The 20,690-nt window shown below is 48.8% G+C and overlaps 1 protein-coding gene across 2 annotated transcripts in view; it reads left to right on the top strand.

Moving 5' to 3' along the window:
* Positions 1–20,690, top strand: part of crim1 (cysteine rich transmembrane BMP regulator 1 (chordin-like)) — a 217,651-nt gene that overhangs the window by 123,470 nt on the left and 73,491 nt on the right. For both annotated transcript variants that reach the window (XM_078229544.1, XM_078229543.1), the window contains exons 6-7: positions 14,923–15,105; positions 17,927–18,124. In XM_078229544.1, coding sequence (XP_078085670.1) covers positions 14,923–15,105; positions 17,927–18,124 — 381 coding nt within the window. The remainder of the gene's footprint in view (positions 1–14,922; positions 15,106–17,926; positions 18,125–20,690) is intronic.

Raw genomic sequence — 20,690 nt, 5'->3', positions numbered from 1 at the left:
GCAATTCCTGGGGTGGGAGTGGGAGGGGGGTGGGGGGGGGGGATTAGAGAGGGAATAGAGGAGAGACATTACAGGGTTAGGCAATTCCTGGGGTGAGAGTGGGAGGGGGGTGGGGGGGGCGGTAGAGAGAGAATAGAGGAGAGACTTACAGGGTTAGGCAATTCCTGGGGCGAGAGTGGGAGAGGGGTGGGGTTAGAGAGAGAATAGAGGAGAGACATTACAGGGTTAGGCAATTCCAGGGGCGGGAGTGGGGTTGGGGGGTGGGGGCGGTTAGAGAGAGTTAGAGGTGAGACATTACAGGGTTAGGCAATTCCTGGGGCGGGAGTGGGAGGTGGGGGAGGCGTTTGAGAGAGATGGAGGTGAGACATTACAGGGTTAGGCAATTCCTGGGGCGAGAGTGGAGAGGGGGGCTTTAGAGAGAGATAGAGGTGAGACATTACAGGCTTAGGCAATTCTGGGGCGGGAGTGGGGGTGGGGGGGGAGGGGGTCAGAGAGAGATAGAGGTGAGACATTACAGGGTTAGGCAATTCCTGGGGGGGGGGGGGGGGGGGGGGGGGGATCAGAGAGAGATAGAGGTGAGACATTACAGGGTTAGGCAATTCCTGGGGGGGGGGGGGGGGGGGGTGGGGTCAGAGAGAGATAGAGGTGAGACATTACAGGGTTAGGCAATTCCTAGGCAGGAGTGGGAGGGTTAAGAAGTCATGTCGGAGGTTGTAAGCTTATCTTCGCTCCAGCCTCCTTTGTCACTGCTGAGGAATTCACAACACAGACAAACAGAGGCAGCATGCAGGAGTAGGCAGACAGGACCTCGAGATGACAGACGTTCCCAGATTCTTGTGGTTTACCAACCTGAACTCATTTCACATCAGGGCTGGCTGTGCAATCGCGAGAGAGTGTGTGTGCGAGTGTTATTGGCAGGGTCCGTACTGCCCTTCCAGTCAACATCATAGCCCCAGCTTCTGTTAGGAAGTACTTGCAGACATCTGGAGGCCACACATTGAAGCAATCTGGCTCCAAGCCAATAAATTAAACCTTTCTTTTGCTAGAACTTTCCTTTTTCTCTTTTTTTTTCAAACAAACAAAAATAAATTGCTTAAAGTTTGCACAAACTTTAATGCTTCCCAAATGTTTGTGAGATGACGACTTAAAACTGGCTTCATGATTGTCCCCGGAAAAGAGAAGTGGGTTCTTGGTGCTCTTGCATCTCAAGATGTCTTACCTCAGTCTCAAAGGACTAATTTTCACTATCAAAATCTTACTCGTGCTTCTGTACGGATTCAACTTGTCCCAGACTGCGGCAGTCTTGAATCAGATAGGATCTTGTAAAATTGCAACTTTGCTTCCATTGTTTAGAAGTGGACATTGTTCCACATGTTTACCACATTGTGTAGCACCATTTTTAGTACCATGTTATACTCTTCACTATTTTCTCCTCTTCACTCACCCACAATAAACCCTTCACACAGTCTTTCTCACATCCAATAACTAAGATCTCCCTTCAGGAGTGGCAAAGTGTCCAGTCTCGATACTGCAGCCATCAGGTGTGGCACAGGCTTGATGGACCAGCTGGCCTTTTCCTGACTTTTACAGAGTCATTATAGTCTGATTCTCCAATGCCACCATCGGGTGGGTTTAATAGTGGGTAGTTTGGGAGGGGGTGGGGGGAGAAATCCCCACCCTATCCCCGCAATCCCACGCAATCCATCTAACCAGCACACCTTTCAGACTGTGGGAGGAAACCGGAGCACCCGGAGGAAATCCACGCAGACACGGGGAGAATGTGCAAACTCCACACAGACGCCCAAGGTCGGAATGGAACCCAGGTCCCTGGCGCTGTGAGGGGGCAGTGCTAACCACGGCTACGCTTAGTTTTCACCCTGGGAGTCTGCCATTGACTCACTGACCCTTTCCTTATGAACACCTTCACACCTCAACCCCCACCGCCCCCCCCCTTCCCCTCCCCCCACCCCTACCACCCCTCTGCATCTGCGTCAGAAAACCGACTCAACACTGTTGGGATGATTCTTGGCTCAGAGTCAGACAGCCTTTTTTCTTACACCTTAACAAATCAGCAAAGGTGTTCAAGGAAAACAAAGAGAAGAAAAAGACACAATTGGCTTTCGGATTTCAGTTTGCAACATGCCCACTTTCCGTACAAACACTACCGTTCCTGAACGGCCTGTCGAAAAATTGAGAGAAGATGCCTGCTTTTGAAACAAAACTCTTTCTTGAACAATTCTTTTATTACATAAGGCATTAATTGCCACTGACTTTGTGACATTTTTTCGATTAATTTCAGGAGCAGCAAAGGCTCGTTCCCACCCTATCTGCCCCTCACAACTCCCCCCCCCCCCCCGTCGTCCGTCTACCTGCTTTTGTATTAGATCAGCAGGTGTCAACTCTTGACTGGCTGTTGGCAGGGTTTGGAGAGTATAACCCCCTGCTGCTTCACAGTGCCAGGGACCCGGGTTCAATTCCAACCCTGGGTGACTCTTATTCCTCGGCTTGCCATTCCATCTCCTATCCTTTGGGAAGCGTCTCTACCCACTGTGCCTTCCTCACAGGCTGACTATGAGCTGCTCACTGAGCAGGAGTCACAACTACCTGGAGGGTGGTGGTGGGGGGGGGGGGGTGGTGGATTGTGGTGATCAGGGCCAGGGTTAGTACTGTTGCCTCACAGCGTCAGGGACCCGGGTTCGACTCCCGGCTTGGGTCACTGTCAGTGCGGAGTCTGCACATTCTCCCCATGTCTGCGTGGGTTTCCTCCGGGTGCTCCGGGTTTCCTCCCGCAGTTCAGAAGACGTGCTGGTTAGGGTGCATTGGCCGTGCTAATTCTCCCTCAGTGTAACCCGAACAGGCGCCGGAGTGTGGCGACTAAGGGATTTTCACAGTGACCTCATTGCAGTGTTAATGTAAGCCTACTTGTGACATTAATAAATGAACTTTATTTTGTTCCAATTATCCAGTGAGAGGACTTGCATTGATAATTCTGCGATTCGTATGAAGGAAAACCATTTTTCCCACGTGGAGAGAGAAAATCATTCATTGCATGGCAGCAGATCTGGACTGCTGACATTTCCCATCTCTGCTCCATGTGGAACATGTCATGATTTACAGTGTGTTTCTCAATTTTCTTCAGCCTTGCTTCCTTATCCTGTGTCCATGTGCAGTGGAGTTTCCCACTCCAATTCCACATCTATCCAGGACATGGTGATTTGTTTCAATAACACACTGTTGACTGTAAGTGAACACGAGTGGTCTGCATTATTGATGCAACGGCTTCCAGTTCAATTCTCAGAGGAAAGCCAAGGTACAGGTTCGGCATAAATACCCAGCGAGAGGGAGTGGTGGTGGTGGGGAGGGAGAGAGGAGAGACTGGTCTGTTTACTCTAGAAGGCAATGCATTCCTAACCCGACAGCGCGCACTACTCAGGGGTCACCATGGGTCAGCTTTTTGTTTGCGAGCGACGCGCAGGCTTTCTGAACTCCCGGTGTCAACAGTCAGGAAGAGATACTCACGGGTGTGGAATTTTCAGGAAATAGCAAGCAAAACAAAACCAGAGCTGCTTCCATCCAGCAGTCGCAGGGCCAGCTCTCCCTCGACCCAGGAGCGCAGAGCCTTGCATTGAACGCTGGCTGTACAACACTGGGGAAGGCGTGAGACCGAACATTGCAAATCAACACAAGAGAAATAAATGGATAGGCAGCCTAAAACTGGCGCGCATAAACTCATCAAATGGCGCTGAGGGTGCAGGCAGCGTGTAAAACACCAAGGGTGAAATTGATAAATCTGTCATGTAGCAGGACAACGGCTAATTTAATGGGGTGACCAATAGTCAGGGAACAGCTGATTCATAAAATAAGCATCTCCGCGTAACCGGGATATAATGATGAAGGAGCAGCGCTCCAAAAGCTCGTGCTTCCAAATAAACCTGTTGGACTTTAACCTGGTGTTGTGAGGCTTCTTACAGAATGTTATGAAGCTTTAAAAGAACATCTCCACGTAACCGGAATATTATGATGAAGGAGCAGCACTCCGAAAGCTCGTGATTCCAAATAAACCTGTTGGGCTTTAACTTGGCGTTGTGAGGCTTCTTACGGAATATTATGCAGCATTAAAGGGGACGGTGATTAATAACTCTCTGTGCAAAAATGCATACGCACCTCGGTTAATGAATCCAAAGGGTAAAATGCGGTCTGCTTGAATCGTGACACGGAGCAATGTTTCGTGGTGTCTTATGTTAAGATAATGGGATGGTTCCTTAGTAAAGGTGCAGTATGGATGGATGGGAGTGGGGATCTTATAGAGACCTATAAGATAATGAAGGGGCTGGATAGGGTAGAGATGGAGAGATTCTTTCCACTTAGAAAGGAAACTAGAACTAGAGGGCACAGCCTCAAAATAAAGGGGGGTCAGTTTAGGACAGAGTTGAGGAGGAACTTCTTCTCTCAGAGGGTGGTGAATCTCTGGAATTCTCTGCCCACTGAAGTGGTGGAGGCTACCTCGTTGAATATGTTTAAATCACGGATAGATGGATTCCTGATCGGTAAGGGAATTAGGCGTTATAAGGATCAGGCGGGTAAGTGGAACTGATCCACTTCAGATCAGCCATGATCTTATTGAATGGCGGGGCAGGCTCGAGGGGCTAGATGGCCTACTCCTGCTCCTATTTCTTATGTTCTTAAGTCAGGAATCTCTGGAGCATTGTTCTGAGCACAAATTAGAAGTAATAATAGGAATTGTTTGAAGATGAGCACAGATTAGTGAAATGTGTATCGTTCTGAGCACTGCACCTTGGAAAGGATATATTGGCCTTGGAAGCTGGCCAGATTCGCCGGAATATTGCCATGGCTCCAAGGATTAGATTGTGTGAGAATACATACATCAGTCTGGTATTCCCTGCAACCAAGAGGTTTCAAACTGATTTGATTGACAGTTTGAGGATTTTTTTTTGTTACAAATCAATAGGTGAGAGAGGGACTTCATTCCACTTTGGAAAACTTAAAATCAGAGCCTGACTACTTAGGAGAGAAGTTAGGAGATGTTTCCCCACAACAGGTTGCAGAATTGTGGAAATCTCTCCCATAAAAAACCAGTAGATGCGAGCTTAATTATCATAGAATCCCGACAGTGTAGAGGGAGACCATCGAGCCTGTACAGATACCAATCCCACCCAGGTCCTATCCCTGTAACCTCATGTATTTACGTTGCTAATCCCCCGACACTAAGGGGCAATTTAGCAAGGCCTGTGCACCTAACCTGCACATCTTTGGACTGTGGGCGGAAACCGGAACACCCGGGCGAAACCCACACGGACACGGGGAGAATTTGCAAACTCATACAGTCACCCATGGCTGGAATTGAATCCAGGTCCATGGCATTGTGAGGCAGCAGTGCTAACCACTGTGCCACCCCGATTTAATGGTATTAAGTCTGAGGACAAGGATACTAGAGGATATATAACAAAGGCCGGTAGATAAAATTAAGATATAAAGCACCTAAGATCTCACTGAATGGCGGCGGAACAGACTGAAGAGCAGTGTTGGGCAACCTACGCTAGTGAGTGGGCTGCATGAGTGGCCCTCCTTCATCCCAGTGGGCCGCAAGATTGAAATTGGGCTTGTTCACTAACCATGACCCCATGAATAAGATTAAATACATTTAATACAAGCTGGGAGCAGGCTCGAGGGGCCAGATGGTCGACTCCTGCTCCTAGTTCTTATGTTCTATTTCATAATGAATAATAGAACTGTCATCAACTTCAGATGGTAAAAGCAAAATAAGTATGTACACTTTGGAAGCAGAGGGAGCACACGGCTCTCACAGTTAACGTTGCGTGCAATCAGCACACACCTCACTTCACTTGTCCTGTGTATCACTTCAGTCGTACCGGTAGGAAAAAGTCTACGCAGACAGCAATCAGCGGAATGTGGCAACCCTGTGCCTGTACAGCGGTCAACACAATGTCTCGTGGACTGCACTCAGAACCCAGAGGGGCCGCATGTGGCCCTCGGACTGCAGGTTGTCCACCACTGTTCAAGGAGCTTAATTCCCTGTCCTTATGATCTCATTCCCAACATGGACATCATAAAATCTGCTTGAAGCGTTCCTTTGACGAATATTCCTGCATCCACCCAACCTCTGAAGCCACCTCCGGCTTTGCACCCTATCTCTTGTGAACGATCATAGAGTCATTGAAGTTTACAGCATGGAAACGGGCCCTTCGGCCCAACTTGTCCATGCCGCCCTTTTTTTTTTAACCACTAAGCTAGTCCCAATTGCCTGCATTTGGCCCACATCCCTCTATACCCATCTTACCCATGTAACCGTCTAAATGCTTTTTAAAAGATAAAATTGTACCCGCCTCTACTACTACCTCTGGCAGCTTGTTCCAGACACTCACCACCCTCTGTGTGAAAGAAATTGCCCCTCTGGACCCTTTTGTATCTCTCCCCTCTCACCTTAAACCTATGCCCTCTAGTTTTAGACTCCCCTACCTTTGGGAAAAGATGTTGACTATCTAGCTGATCTATGCCCCTCATTATGTTATAGATCTCTATAAGATCACCCCTAAGTCTGCTCCAGGGAAAAAAGACCTGGTCTATCCAGCCTCTCCTTATAACTCAAACCATCAAGTCCCGGTAGCATCCAAGTAAATCTTTTCTGCACTCTTTCTAGTTTAATAATATCCTTTCTATAATATACAGCGATGTAACTCTCCACCACCAACCCACGTTGCTGCACCCTGTTATCAATGCCAGAGCCTTTAGCGTCTTTAGATCGCCCCTTTGACCCTCACCAAATCTTACTTGCAGGGGAGGCAATGGCCTAGTGGTATTATCACTAGACTAATTAATCCAGAACCTCAGTTAATATTCTGGGGACCCGGGTTCGAATCCCGCCACAGCAGATAGTGGGATTTGAATTCAGTAAAAAATATCTGGAATTAAGAACCTACTGATAACCACGAAACCATTGTCGATTGTTGGAAAAACCCTAAAAACCCTCACTAATCCCTTTAGGGAAGGAAATCTGCCATCTTTACCTTGGCCTCCAGAGCCACAGCAATGTGGTTGACTCTCAACTGCCCTCGGACAACTAGGGACGGGCAATAAATGCTGGCCCAGCCAGCGACGCCCATGTCCCAGGAATGAATTTTTTAAAAATTCATTGTTCCCCACTTCAAGAATCACCTTATGATTCAGCCTAATGTCTCGATGCTTCCTGGGCGCTGCTTTCAATTCTTACCCCCACAACCTCCTCATCCCCACAACCTTCCGTCCAGCCCACTCACCCCACAACCCTGCCACCCCCCCCCCCACCCCCATCCCCCCCCCCCCCCCCCCCCCCCCCCCACCCCCCACCCCCCAGGCCCCCCAACAACAACCTTCCATCCACCCCACCTTGCAAAGCACTCAGGAGTCTGCAGCGGATTTGAGATGCTGGGACTGCTGTCCAAAGAGCAGAAAAGATTAAAGGGGGGGGGGGGGGATTTGAAAGAGGTGTTCAAAATAATGACGGGTTGTGATGGAACAGGTCGGGAGAAAATGTCTCCACCGACAGGAGGCCGAGTAATCAGAGGTCACCGATTGAAAATAATTGACAAAAAGAAAAACCAGAGGAGCGGTGAGCAGAAATACAGCAAGTGGTGAACTGGGATGCACTGATGGAAAGGATAGTGGAAGCAGGTTCAGTCGTGACCGTCAAACAGAAATTGGATAGATATTTGAAAAGAGAAAAAAAAACACTTGCGAGGCCACAGGGAAGAAGCAGAGGAGCGGAAATAATTGGATAGTTCTTTCAGAGGGCCAGTACAGGCCAGGGGGGCTGAATGGCCTAATTTTGTGGCTTTTTGGTTTTATGTAAGTAGTCATTGCCAATGCTTCTTTTTTTTGTTGCGTACTTTAAGTTTATTTATTAGCGTCACAAGCAGGCTTACATTAACACTGCAATGAAGTTACTGTGAAAATCCCCTAGTTGCCACACTCCGGTGCCTGTTCGGGTACACTGAGGGAGAATTTAGCACGGTCAATGCACCCTAACCAGCATGTCTTTTGGACTGTGGGAGGAAACCGGAGCACCCGGAGGAAACCCACGCAGACACGGGGAGAATTTGCAAACTCCACACAGACAGTGACCCAAACTGGGACTCTGGCGCTGTGAGGCAGCAGCGCTCACCACCCTGCCACCCATACTAAACTGAAGAATATCTGCCAAGGGGGCCACAGAATGATGGGACAATACCTTTGGTCTCTCTTATCCCAGACTCTACCCTCCCGTTCTGCTGCATTGCCCATCTCAGCTGGAGTGAGATTACCAGCTGAGGTCAGGTGCCTCCTCAAAGGGTAGAGTCGCCCCATTAAGTGTCTCTGTGCAGCTGGTTGAAGGTGGCTCTAACTGAGGCTGGGGTAAAGATTAACCGTTCTGCTGTAGGGGCTTTGAATTGAGTGGGAAGGAATAGCAGGAGTGGGGTTCATTCTCTTAAATAAGAGAAACCTCACAATCCTACCCCCTTTCTGCCTTGTAGCCTGCTCTCTCCCCCGTCTCACTTTCCTGTGTCTCCGATGACCTCCCTATTTGGGAGCACTGGAGCGTGACAGTGGCGGAGCCGCCAAGGGGATTGATGGATGACAGCGTTCATTTTCCTTCCTGACCCAGACGACCCAGGTCAAGCCTGAGGAAGTTCGTCCTCTGGCAGTTCCTCCCCGAAGTGCACTGAGACGGGAGTTCAGGCTCGGGTTTCCCAGACAGGAGCTCCTATCAGTTCTACCGGCGGAGTGCAAAGACAGCGTCATCAGGCAGACTGTGTTTGTGTCAACATGTTCAAACCAACCCCTCCCTCAGAGAGCGAGGGCCTTCTCTGGATACTCGGTGGGGGCGGGGGTGGGTGTTCAGCTTCAAAGCCTGGCTAAATGCATCACTGGGCAAGACTGAAAGCTAAATTTCCAGCACAGTTTCTCCTGTTCATACTCGCCTTTCAACATGTGATCCTTGGAGCCAGCCTAACGTGTGTGTCTGCGTCTGAGTGAAAGTTGCCACTCATGCCACACCACGAAACAAGAATAGAGCGCTGGCTCTGTCCCACAACATTCCAGATCCTCAATTTAGAAGACAGCAGTCCATGCTGACATGTCAGAAGTGTTGCCGTGTGAGAGTGCAGCACAGTTTGTCTTGATGCGTGCTGAAGGCAGACTCTTCATTATGGTTAATTCTGTAAGAACATGCTTCCCGAAAGGACATGTATGGCCAGTAGAGTTAGCAGATATGCATTCCCTTCCTGCCACGTGTTATAAATCCTCGGAGGCAGAAGTCCCTTCACCAAAATCCCTTTATTTACAAGTCTGACAACAGCGTACAGAGTGTTTTCAGTCAGCAGTCTACACTCGGAGTCCCAGAGGAACTGACACGCCTGACTAAGTACAAATCACGAGGCCTGATTGGCCCATCAATTTGGTCCTTAATCAGTGGCATCGTTTAGTGTTCACATTCTAACAGGCCCACCTCAGTTGCCTGATTAAAGTCGTTACATGTGTCATTTTTTTAAAACAACAATCACTTCATGTTTTTTTTTGCTTTCTTTGCTGTCCGTCACCACCCGGGGGCTAAACCAGTGATGGGGCATTTGTTAGATCCACCTGAGATTGCCCAGTGCCTACCTCGGGATTATGACTTTGTCACTTGGTTTTCTGCTTCTCGCAACCATATTCAAACAAAAGAAAGTTTTGCATTTATACAGCGCCTATCACAACCCCAGGACTGTCCGTGAAGCCCTTTTGAAGTGCAGACACCGTCTTAATGTAGGAAGCACAGCAGCCAATTTGAACACAGCAAGCTCCCACTAACAGCAATGTGACAATGACCAATTAATCGGCCTTTTGTGATGACAGCTGAAGAATAAATATTGGCCTGGACACTGGGGAGAGGTCCCCTGCTCTCTTTCAGAATACTGCCCTGGACAGCCCACCTGACAGTGTAACACCTCCTTGGTACTGCATTGGAGTGTTCGCCTTGGGTGGGAACATCCCACCCAGGCCCTCCCCTTTGAGCTGCCCCATCCCCATAACCCAGCACATTTACCACGGCCAACCCACCTAACCTGCACATCTTTGGAGTGTGGGGGGAAACCGGAGCACCCGGAGGAAACCCACGTAGACACGGGGAGAACGTGCAGACTCCGCACAGACAGTCACCCAAGCCGGGAATTGAATCCGGGTCCCTGGTGCTGGGAGGCAGCAGTGCCAACCACCGTGCCACCCAATCCTGGTATGGTATTTGCCCTCTGCCCAAAGGCAGGCCCGAGGCTCACTCTCACCCCAAGCTGTTTCTGTCCGCAGTGGTTTCTAATCATCTCCCGCAATAGGGCTGGAGGCAAGGGGGAAAATCCCAAATCTATCTCCGCTGGATCGGGAATCAAGACCACACTGTTGGCATTACTTGGAACCACACCCTAACTACCTAGCCAATGGAGCTAACCAACCGTCTTTGGAAGCAAACATCCTTGGATGTTAGGCGAGGACCGGGTCTGTGATGCTTCATATGGCTGAATAGCATTGGTGATCAGAGCTTTCCCTTTCCTCCTCCAATTTTGTCATTTTCTTACAGTCAGCTGTATTCTTCTCTCAAGGCCAAGGTTTCTTTGCTTTCTTCATCATTTATGAGTTACTGCTTGTTGTGCAGCTTATCCCCAAGGCCAATGGTCTTGAGGCACGTGTGTACGGAAGTGCTTTGAAGCTCTGTCTTTCAGCACCACCATTCTGAATAACTGCATAACACCGTAGGTGCTTTGGATCCATGTGTTTATCCAACAGAAAGTACTCTTCAATCGTAGGCAATAAAATGAAACAAAACTTACTTCAACAGATAAATCTAAAGAAAAAGGCTTAATAAAGAAACTTCATTACTCCAACATTTGAGGCCTCACCCTGGGCCATTCCAAGCTCCCCACAATTCCCAACAGATTCCGACTCATACTGAATCAGCTGGTCAGCTGACCACCACATCATTCTATCATTGGCTACATAGTCTACTGGGTCAACTGACCCTTACAGCTTGTTACCATAGGTCAACCTACAACAGATCCAATGTTGTAATTGGTCACAGTCCAACACCGTGCTCCCAGATCCAGCAGCAAACATTGACCACACAATCACTGTCCCTCCTGTGTCAGTGAGATGTTACTGGTGTAGCCTCGGGTAAAGCAACAGTTCCCGCAGAAAGTTGAAAGGACTTTAGTTGCAGCAATCATTGAAATATGAAGATGAGACAGACTGAATAATGGGTTTTTATTAGGGCGGAAGGACTGCCTCCGAGTTTGTTTTGTCTCTTTTCTAACACAGAGTCTTTCACAGTATTTCCAACAGGAATAATGATTGTTGACTGAGTGCTGCAGTAGTTCACTGCCTAGGGACAAGAAACTTCAGTCAAATTGAGATAAACCAAGCAATAATTGCTGAAACGAACACACTCTCCCTGTTCCCCCAACTTTCTGCTGTCACTGTCTCAATTTCTTTCTCGTGTTTCTCCCATGTTCTGCTACAAGTGTACATGTCCATCCGTTTCTCTACACAGCACAGTGGCACAGTGGTTAGCACTGCTGCTTCGCAGCGCCAGGGACCCGGGTTCGATTCCGGCCTCTGTGGTCTGTCTGTGTGGAGCCTGCACATTCTCCCCATGTCTGCGTGGGTTTCCTCCGGGTGCTCCGGTTTTCTCCCACAGTCCAAAAGACGTGCTGGTTAGGTGGATTGGCCATGCTAAATTCTCCTTCAGTGTACCTGAACAGGCCCCGGAGTGTGGCGACTTGGAGATTTTCACTGTAACTTCATTGCAGTGTTAATGTAAGATAACTTGTGACACTAATAAATAAACTTGTTGCCTCTGGAGAAAGCTGGGCACAAACGGCTCTTTGAGAACCAGCCCCCTGGTCCGAATGTAAAGGTGGGAGAATGATGCACAAAGTGCCCCTTGCCAGAAATGGAAATGAAGTTATCATAGGATTATAGAATCCTACAGTGCAGAAGGAGACCATTCGGCCCATCGAGACTGCACTGACAACATTCCCACCCAGGCCCTATCCCTATAACCCCATGTATTTACCCTGACACTAAGGGGCAATTTAGCATGGCCAATCCACCCAACCTGCACATCTTTTGGACTGTGGGAGGAAACCAGAGCCCCCGGAGGGAAACCCACGCAGACATGGGGAGAATGTGCAAACTCCACACAGACAGTGACCCGAGGCCAGAATTGAACCCGGGTCCCTGGCGCTGTGGGGCAGCAGTGCTGACCACTGTGCCACACACTGTGCGAGTGAAGTTCGATCACAGCTACAAATTTATCTTCATCTGAACTCATTGTCGCTGACCTCAGGAGATATTGGGATTGAAGGACAAAGGGGAGGCTATTCTTCATCACCCAGATTAGAGAAATGTTGTCAGCTGCTTATGGAAGCTGACTGCTCTGAGTTGTCAATGTGAAACACCTGCTCACCTTCACATTCTGCCCTGAAACCGGTGGACAAACTAATCGTCGGGTTTCTGTTTTGTGGCTGGGATGAGTTGTCGAGTTTATCTGGCTTCGGGTATTCCACAGGTGATGGAGAAATTCCACCTCAATCCTCAATTTAATTGACTAAATAACGACCAACTTAAATGATAATGACGCATCACCAGCCCCCCCCCCCCCCCCCCACCCCCATCCCTACCCCCACTCCCACCGTCACCACTCTGTAAATATCTGACACTGCCCACTCATGAGTCAGTGGGTACATGCATTGTGTGGCAGTGACAAAGTATGATACAGAGTGCAGATTTTCAGTGCTCAGTCCAGGGTTTGTGCTAAGCTAGCTGATTTCATTTCAGACAGTAAGAGTTACAACTGGTCTAAGAAATCTCCCCGGGCTCGGGAAACAAGGTGGTTAAATATTCAGTTAAAGCTTAGTAAGAAGTCTCACAACACCAGGTTAAAGTCCAACAGGTTTATTTGGTATCACGAGCTTTCGGAGCGCTGCTCCTTCATCACTCACCTGATGAAGGAGCGGCGCTCCGAAAGCTCGTACTACCAAATAAACCTGTTGGACTTTAACCTGCTGTTGTGAGACTTCTTACTGTGCCCATCCCAGTCCAATGCCGGCATCTCCACATCTCAGTTAAAGCTTGTAATTGCTATCCACCAAGTATTCGTTCTTGTGATGTGAGCATATGTTACCCATCCCCAGTTGCCCCAGAGAAGGTGGCGGTGAGCTGCCCTCTTCACCCACTGTAGTCTATGTGGGGTAGGTACACTCAGTGCTGTTGGGAAGAAAGGTCTCGATTTTGACCCATCAACAGGAATGGCGATTTAGCTCCAAATCTAGATGGTGAGTGGCTTGGAGGGGAACTTACAGGTGGTAGTGTTTCCATGCATCTGCAGCCCTTGTCCTTCTAGACAGTAGTGGTCATGGGTGTGTAAGGTGCTATTGAAGGAATATTTGTGAGCTGCTGCAGTCCATATTATCAATGGTACCCCCTGCTGCCGCTTGGCACCAGCAGGGGATGGAGTGAATGTTTAAGGTGTGGATGGGGTGCCAATTAAGTAGGCTGCTATGTCATGATGGTGTTGCACATTGGACAGTTGATGCTAGGAAGCACGGAGGATTAAAACTAACGGAACTTTATTTCAACACTCCACTACACTTCATTCTGGCAGTTTCCCCCGCTCACGACCTGTGACGTCACTACTGGTGAATACTTGAATATATTAATACTCTGCGCAGCGTGCAGCTACCAAGAATCAATATTCATACATGAAAGATGGTGTTGAGCTTCTCGACTGTTGTTGGAGCTGCACTCATCCAGGCAAGTGGAGAGTATCCCATGACACTCCTGACTTGTGCCTTGTAGATGGTGGACAGGCTTTAGAGAGTTCGGGGATGAATTACTCCCTGCAGAATTCCCAGCCTCTGACCTGCTCTTGTATTTTATATGATGTGTCCAGTTGAGTATCTAGTCAATGGTAACATCCCAGATTTTGATGGAGATACAATGATGGTAATGTCATTGAAAGTCAAGGAGAGATGATTGGGTTCTCTCTTATTGGAGATGTTTGTTGCTCGGTACCTGTGTGATGTGAATATCACATGCCACCTATCAGCCCAAGTTTGAATGTTGTCCAGGTCTTACTGCATGTTGGCACGGGCTGCTTCAGCATCTGAGGAGTCGCGAATGGTGCTGAACATTGTGCAATCATCAGTGAACATCCCCAATTCTGACTTTATGTTGGAGGAAAGATCATTGATGAAGCAACTGAAGATGGTTGGGCGTTGGAAGCTACCCTGAGGAACTCCTGCAGTGATGAACTGGGACTGAGATAGCTGACCTCCAAAAACCATGACCATCTTCCTTTGCCCGAGGTATGGCTCCAACCAGTGGAGAGTTTTCCCCTGATTCCCACCTACACATGGGGGTTAGCCAAAGTGAGGACAATTAGTTGGCTCAATTGTGCCAGCTGAATAGAGCCTCCGACCTGCACCGACCTTCAGGCCTAGGATTTTCTGAGCATCGATAGTTAATTGTCGGAAAATCCAGGCTGGTTCTTTAAAGATGGGCAGTTGTGGATGAAGTTTGAGACAGAGACAGAGAATAAGAGAGAGCAGTTAGTGACGCATGGAAACTTATCAAGAAAAGAAAGGGAAGAAAAGAATGTAACACGACTACAACCAATAGCAGGAGTGGGAAACTGGATTACAAAGCATTTACAGCAGGGAAACAGGCCATTCAGCCCATCACGTTCATACCGTGTTTGCGCTCCGTGCGAGCTTCCTCCCACCATCAACATATCTGTCTATTACTTTCTCCCTCATTTGTTTATCCAGCTTGCCCTGAAATCCAGCTCTGATGTTACTGAGTCTAACGGGAACTCTTTTTTTGATGCTGTTGTCCTTGCAGAGACAAAGCCCACCTGCATCTTCAACGGCATGGAATATTACGACGGGAATATGTTCCGGATGGATGCGTGCCGCTTCTGCAGGTGTCAAGGGGGCGTCTCTATTTGTTTCTCGGCGCAGTGCGGTGAGTTGCACTGTGACAGGTACTACGTGCCGGAGGGAGAGTGCTGCCCAGTGTGTGAAGGTAAACCTTTCTGCTTTGACATCCTACTCTGCATGAAGGGAAACCGAGAGGGGGGGGGGGGGGGGGGGGCGGCGGCGGGGGGGGTGGTGGTGATACATTTTTGTCTTCGCCATCAGCGGAGGCATGGTCATTGATAATTTTTACGGCAGAGGCAGAGGTAGATCAAGGAGTCCCTGGGTGGGATTGTGGTCGGTACAGACTCGATGGGCCGAATGGTCTCCTTCTATAGATCAGCTAGAAAGGTTAGCGGGGCTGGGCAGAATTTGGAGTTGAGGCCACAATCAGATCAACCATGACCTTATTGACTGGCGGAGCAGGCTCGAGAGGCAGAAGGGCCTACTCCTGCCCCCATTTCCGTATGAGTGTACTGGCAGCAATGTGATAATCAGTGTGTAATCTTTTTTAATTATATTGTTTGAGGGATAACCCAAGACCAGGATTCTGGACAGAACTTCCCTACTCTTCCTTTAATATTAAGAACCTTACTGTTCACCCGAGAGGGTATAATGTCTCATCTGAAAGACAGCACCTCCAACAGTACAGCACCTCCAACAGTACAGCACACCCTCGGTAGTTCATAAGTTCATAAGATATAGGAGCAGAATTAGGCCATAGACTCTGGCCTGGCTTGTTTCAGCACAGTACAGTACAGCCTCTAATTCTATGTTGGAAAAACAGTCAGCCACTACGGTTACAATGAATTCTGGTAGAAAATACATCCGTGAGCATCAGGTAAGAGAGGCGACAGACTGAGCCTTGCTCACACACTCTGCTCAAGTAACCTGCTGCTACTGGCCAGTAGATCAATGGTCACCTGAATGTAAAAAAAACAAAGAGCCGCAGTAAAACTATACTGCAATATCAGACCGTCACCTCGGGACAGATAAAAGCGGATGAAGAGGCCTCTATTGATTCAGATTGGCACAGTCAGGCCCCCTATACGTCCAGTCGTAACTATTGACATTAGCTCATCCCTCAGCCATTGGCAGCTTTTTATTCAGGCACAAGAGATTGTTAAAGCGGCCCATTAGGCTGCACTGGACCAGATCTATTACATGGCAGTAACAGGATTTTGTTCTCTGCTCTGGTGCACTTCATTTATTTAAAGGGATGCCGGAGTTTCCAGGCTGCTTCTGTTTAACGCACCGAACCAGCACCTGATTCCCAGCTAATTTCACCCTCACAGGGAGGAGTAAACACTCCTGCTTACAGAAAGCAGGTCTTTACCGCTTTGTTTTCCGGCCGCGCTCGCCCCAAGGCCGGGGAAATCCCGCCCGAGGCCAGCCGGACCTTTGCATGACCCGTGTCCCGCCCGCTACCATTCCCGTGACGGGCGGGACGGGGAAACTCTGCCGATGTGTCTGTGGACAGTGCAGTACCGTAAGCAACGTTGTGGCCCGCTCTCTCTGAATATTGTGCTGTTGTACAAGAGAGGTCCCCGGATATATCGGTCTCCATTAGGCAGCGCTGTACCATAAACAAGTTGATGGATCAGTTTCAATACAGTAAGAGTTTTAACAACACCAGGTTAAAGACCTTTAACCTGGTGTTGTTAAAACTCTTTCTGTGTTTACCCCAGTCCAACGCCGGCATCTCCACATCAGTTTCAATATGCAGGGGGTGATTCTCCCATCCCACTGCGCTGCTTTAGTAGCACAGCGGGCCAGGAGACTCGAGCGGAGGCCGTTTCGCACACTTCCCACTGGACGCCACGGACTCTACGCGTCTCCGGCAGCCGAATTTCCAGCGCCATCAGCTCCATGCCGATTTCTGGCGCGGAGCTGCATAATTTCTGCAAATACGCACCTCCATCTCCTTTAATGAACAGGCCCAGGACTGAAATCTCCAGGCCCGTTAGCTTCTCCACCTCATTTTGAAACTCCCGCTGAAAAACCAGCGTGGTTTACTCCAGTTTTTACGCGAATTCGACGCTTAGAATTTCTTTGGGAGAATCACCCCCCACTGTGCTTTATTATAAAGGAGGCTTTGTACCTGTCTCTGTATACACTGCTATATTATAAAGAGGACATAGACAGTTGTGTCTTATAGAGGAGTTGATGGACCAGTCTTTATAGACAACGCTGTACAATATTACTCTGGAGCAATGATCCTGGTGAAGCTTGGTCAGTGTGGCGTACAGGAGCACAGGCTGTTTTGTATCCCTGATGGTGAACTAAAACTTGCCACTTCCATATTGCTGTGCACATCCTGAAATGTCCCAGGGTTCCTTACACACACTTGGCAGAATCTGAGCAGGGAGAAGGACAAATGGCAAGTTGAATTCAGCAAATTAATATCCGAACATAGAGTCTTTTTCTTGAATTGTAATAATACACGTTCAAAAGACGTGCTGGTTAGGTGCATTGGCCATGCTAAATTCGCCCTCGGTGTACCCGAACTGGAGTGTGGTGACTAGGGGATTTTCACAGTAACTTCATCGCAGGGTTAATGTAAGCCTACTTGTGACTAATAAATAAACTTTACTGAATACTGTAGCCATCAGTAGAGTGTGGCTCTCTTCCACAGCTGGTGCCCGTGTTTGCCTGCATCCGTGTCTCACAGACATGTTTGTGTGTTTTGCATATACATCTATCTCATGGTGCATCCCCTATGTGTCTCCTCCGCGAGTCATGTCTGTCTATGTACCCGCCTGTCGCTGATGTGTGCAAATCTCTCACGCGTGTTTTGCCCGTTTCTCCTGCGTGTCTTTCCCCATCCGGCGTGCCTGCCTGTCTCTCCCTTCTGTTTGTCTCAGCCTATATCTGCCTTCACTCCGAGAACGATCGCAGCCCGTTCATTGTGTTGTAATTTCCACCAACAGATCCGATCTACCCTATCCACAATCCTGCCGGGTGTTATGCCAACGGGCAGATCCGTGCACATGGTGACAGGTGGCGTGAGGACGACTGCACCTTTTGCCAGTGTATTAATGGCGAGCCCCACTGTATGGCCACAGCCTGTGGTCAGAGCTGCCTGAACCCGGTGAAGATACCCGGAGAGTGCTGCCCCGTCTGCGAAGGTAGGGAACATTTACACGTGTTCATTCACAACAAGTCGCGGCCCGGATTGAAACGGAAAATTGTGGTTCGGGTTTGTGGGCAGCACGATGGCATAGTGGTCAGCACTGCTGCCTCACAGCACCAGGAACCTGGCTTGTATCACTGTCTGTGTGGAGTCTGCACATTCTCCCCGTGTCTGCGTGGGTTTCCTTTTCGGTGCCCCGGTTTCCTCCCACACTCCAAAGATGTGCAGGTCAGGTGGATTGCGGGAAATTGCCCCTTGGTGTCAGGGAGACGAGCTAGGCTAAATGAATGGGGTTACGGGAATCGGGCCAGGGTGGGATTGTGCAGACTCGATGGGTCGAATGGCCTCCTTCTCCTTTGTAGGGATTCTATGATTCTATGACAGCAATTTAGTGAGGGGCAGTAAAAGATGCTAATTCATAATATTGTGTAGAATTAATATTCTACTTCTCCAGTAGAGTTAATGATAATTATTTCTGGAAACCAAAATGCTTTTCGTCAGATACTTAAGCTTGGAATCAGGCTTCATGGCTTTTTATGATGATGATGAGCCTCCCATGCCAGTGCCTGCTGCCAGTCAGGCTCTCTCAATACAAGAGGCACAGATTGTACACTGTCAGCGGACTCCAGCTCCGTCCCCCCCGACGGTTCCTTGGCTGCGCAGCGTGGCTGAGAGAGGGAGTGACCATGCGGGAAATGCTGACTTCCCTTTTGTACCGGCTCTTCCATCAGAGGCAGGAGGTGTGACAGCAAAGGGAAGCTGGGACACCGGAGATTCTCAGTCTGCTCAGTGTGTGAGTGTGAAACCCCTCAAGCTGATGCTTCCCTGCAGCACCTGCTACCCCCGAGGTGCAGGGAATGACCTTCTCTGAAACTGAACTCCAGCTGTGGCGTATTGTCCCCTGGTGACAATGTTAAAAAAACATCTGTCAGCTTCCTCCAACCCCGACTTCGACCTGGGGCCTGACCGCTAGCATTGTCTCTTTTTTTTAATTCACGCATGGAACATGGAAAAGTGAATCGTGTGGAGGGCGTAGAAGGTCTGCAGAGATATTTGGACAGGCTGAGTGAGTGGGCGAGGATCTGGCAGATGGAGTATAACGTTGACAAGTGCGAGGTTATTCACTTTGGAAGAAATAATAGCAAATTGGATTATTATCTAAATGGAAAGAAATTACAACATGCTACTGTGCAAAGGGACCTGGGGGTCCTTGTGCATGAGACGCAAAAACCCAGTCTGCAGGTGCAGCAGGTGATCAAGAAGGCAAATGGGATGTTGGCCTATATCGCAAGGGGGATAGAATATAAAAGCAGAGATGTCTTGCTGCATCTGTACAGGGCATTGGTGAGGCTGCAGCTGGAATACTGTGTGCAGTATTGGTCCCCTTATTTGCGGAAGGATATATTGGCCTTGGAGGGAGTGCAGAGAAGGTTCACCAGGTTGATAGCAGAGATGAGGGGTGTTGATTATGAGGAGAGACTGAGCAGATTGGGTTTGTATTCGTTGGAATTTAGAAGGCTGAGGGGGGAACTTATAGAGAGCTATAAGATAATGAAGGGGCTGGATAGGGTAGAGGTGGAGAGATTCTTTCCACTTAGAAAGGAAACTAGAACTAGAGGGCACAGCCTCAAAATAAAGGGGGGTCGGTTTAGGACAGAGTTGAGGAGGAACTTCTTCTCTCAGAGAGTGGTGAATCTCTGGAATTCTCAGCCCACTGAAGTGGTGGAGGCTACCTCGTTGACTATGTTTAAATCACGGATAGATGGATTCCTGATCGGTAAGGGAATTAAGGGTTATGGGGATCAGGCGGGTAAGTGGAACTGATCCACTTCAGATCAGCCATGATCTTATTGAATGGCGGGGCAGGCTCGAGGGGCTAGATGGCCTACTCCTGCTCCTATTTCTTATGTTCTTATGTCGCTGGCTGGCCAGCATTTATTGCCCATCCCTAGTTGCCCTTGGAGGGCAGTTCAGAGTGAACCACCATTGCTGTGGCTCTGCAGCCACATGTAGGCCAGACCAGGAAAGGACGGCAGATTTCCTTCCCTAAAGGACATTAGTGAACCAGAGAGGTTTTTCTGACAATCGACAAAGGTTTCATGATCATCAGTAGATTTTTAATTCCATATCATAGAATCCCTACAGTGCAGAAGGAGGCCATTCAGCCCATCGAGTCTGCACCAACCACAATCCCACCAGGCCCTATCCCCATAACCCCACATATTTACCCTGCTAATCCCCCTGACACTAGGGTCAATTTAGAATGGCCAATCAACTTAACCCGCACATCTTTGGATATATTTTTTATTATTTTATTTGCATATATTTTTTATTATTGAATTCAAATTCCACCGTCTGCCATGGCGGGATTCGAACCCGGGTCCCCAGAACGTTAGCTGAGTTTCTGGATTAATCATAGAATCCCGACAGTGCAGAAGGAGGCCATTCGGCCCATCGAGTCTGCACCAACCACAATCCCACCCAGGCCCTATCCCCATAACCCCACATATTTACCCTGCTAATCCCCCTGACACTAAGGGGCAATTTAGCACGGCCAATCA

Source organism: Mustelus asterias, chromosome 15 (assembly GCF_964213995.1).
Source record: "Mustelus asterias chromosome 15, sMusAst1.hap1.1, whole genome shotgun sequence".
NCBI lineage: Eukaryota > Metazoa > Chordata > Chondrichthyes > Carcharhiniformes > Triakidae > Mustelus > Mustelus asterias.
This window is presented reverse-complemented; position numbering and strand designations above follow the sequence as displayed.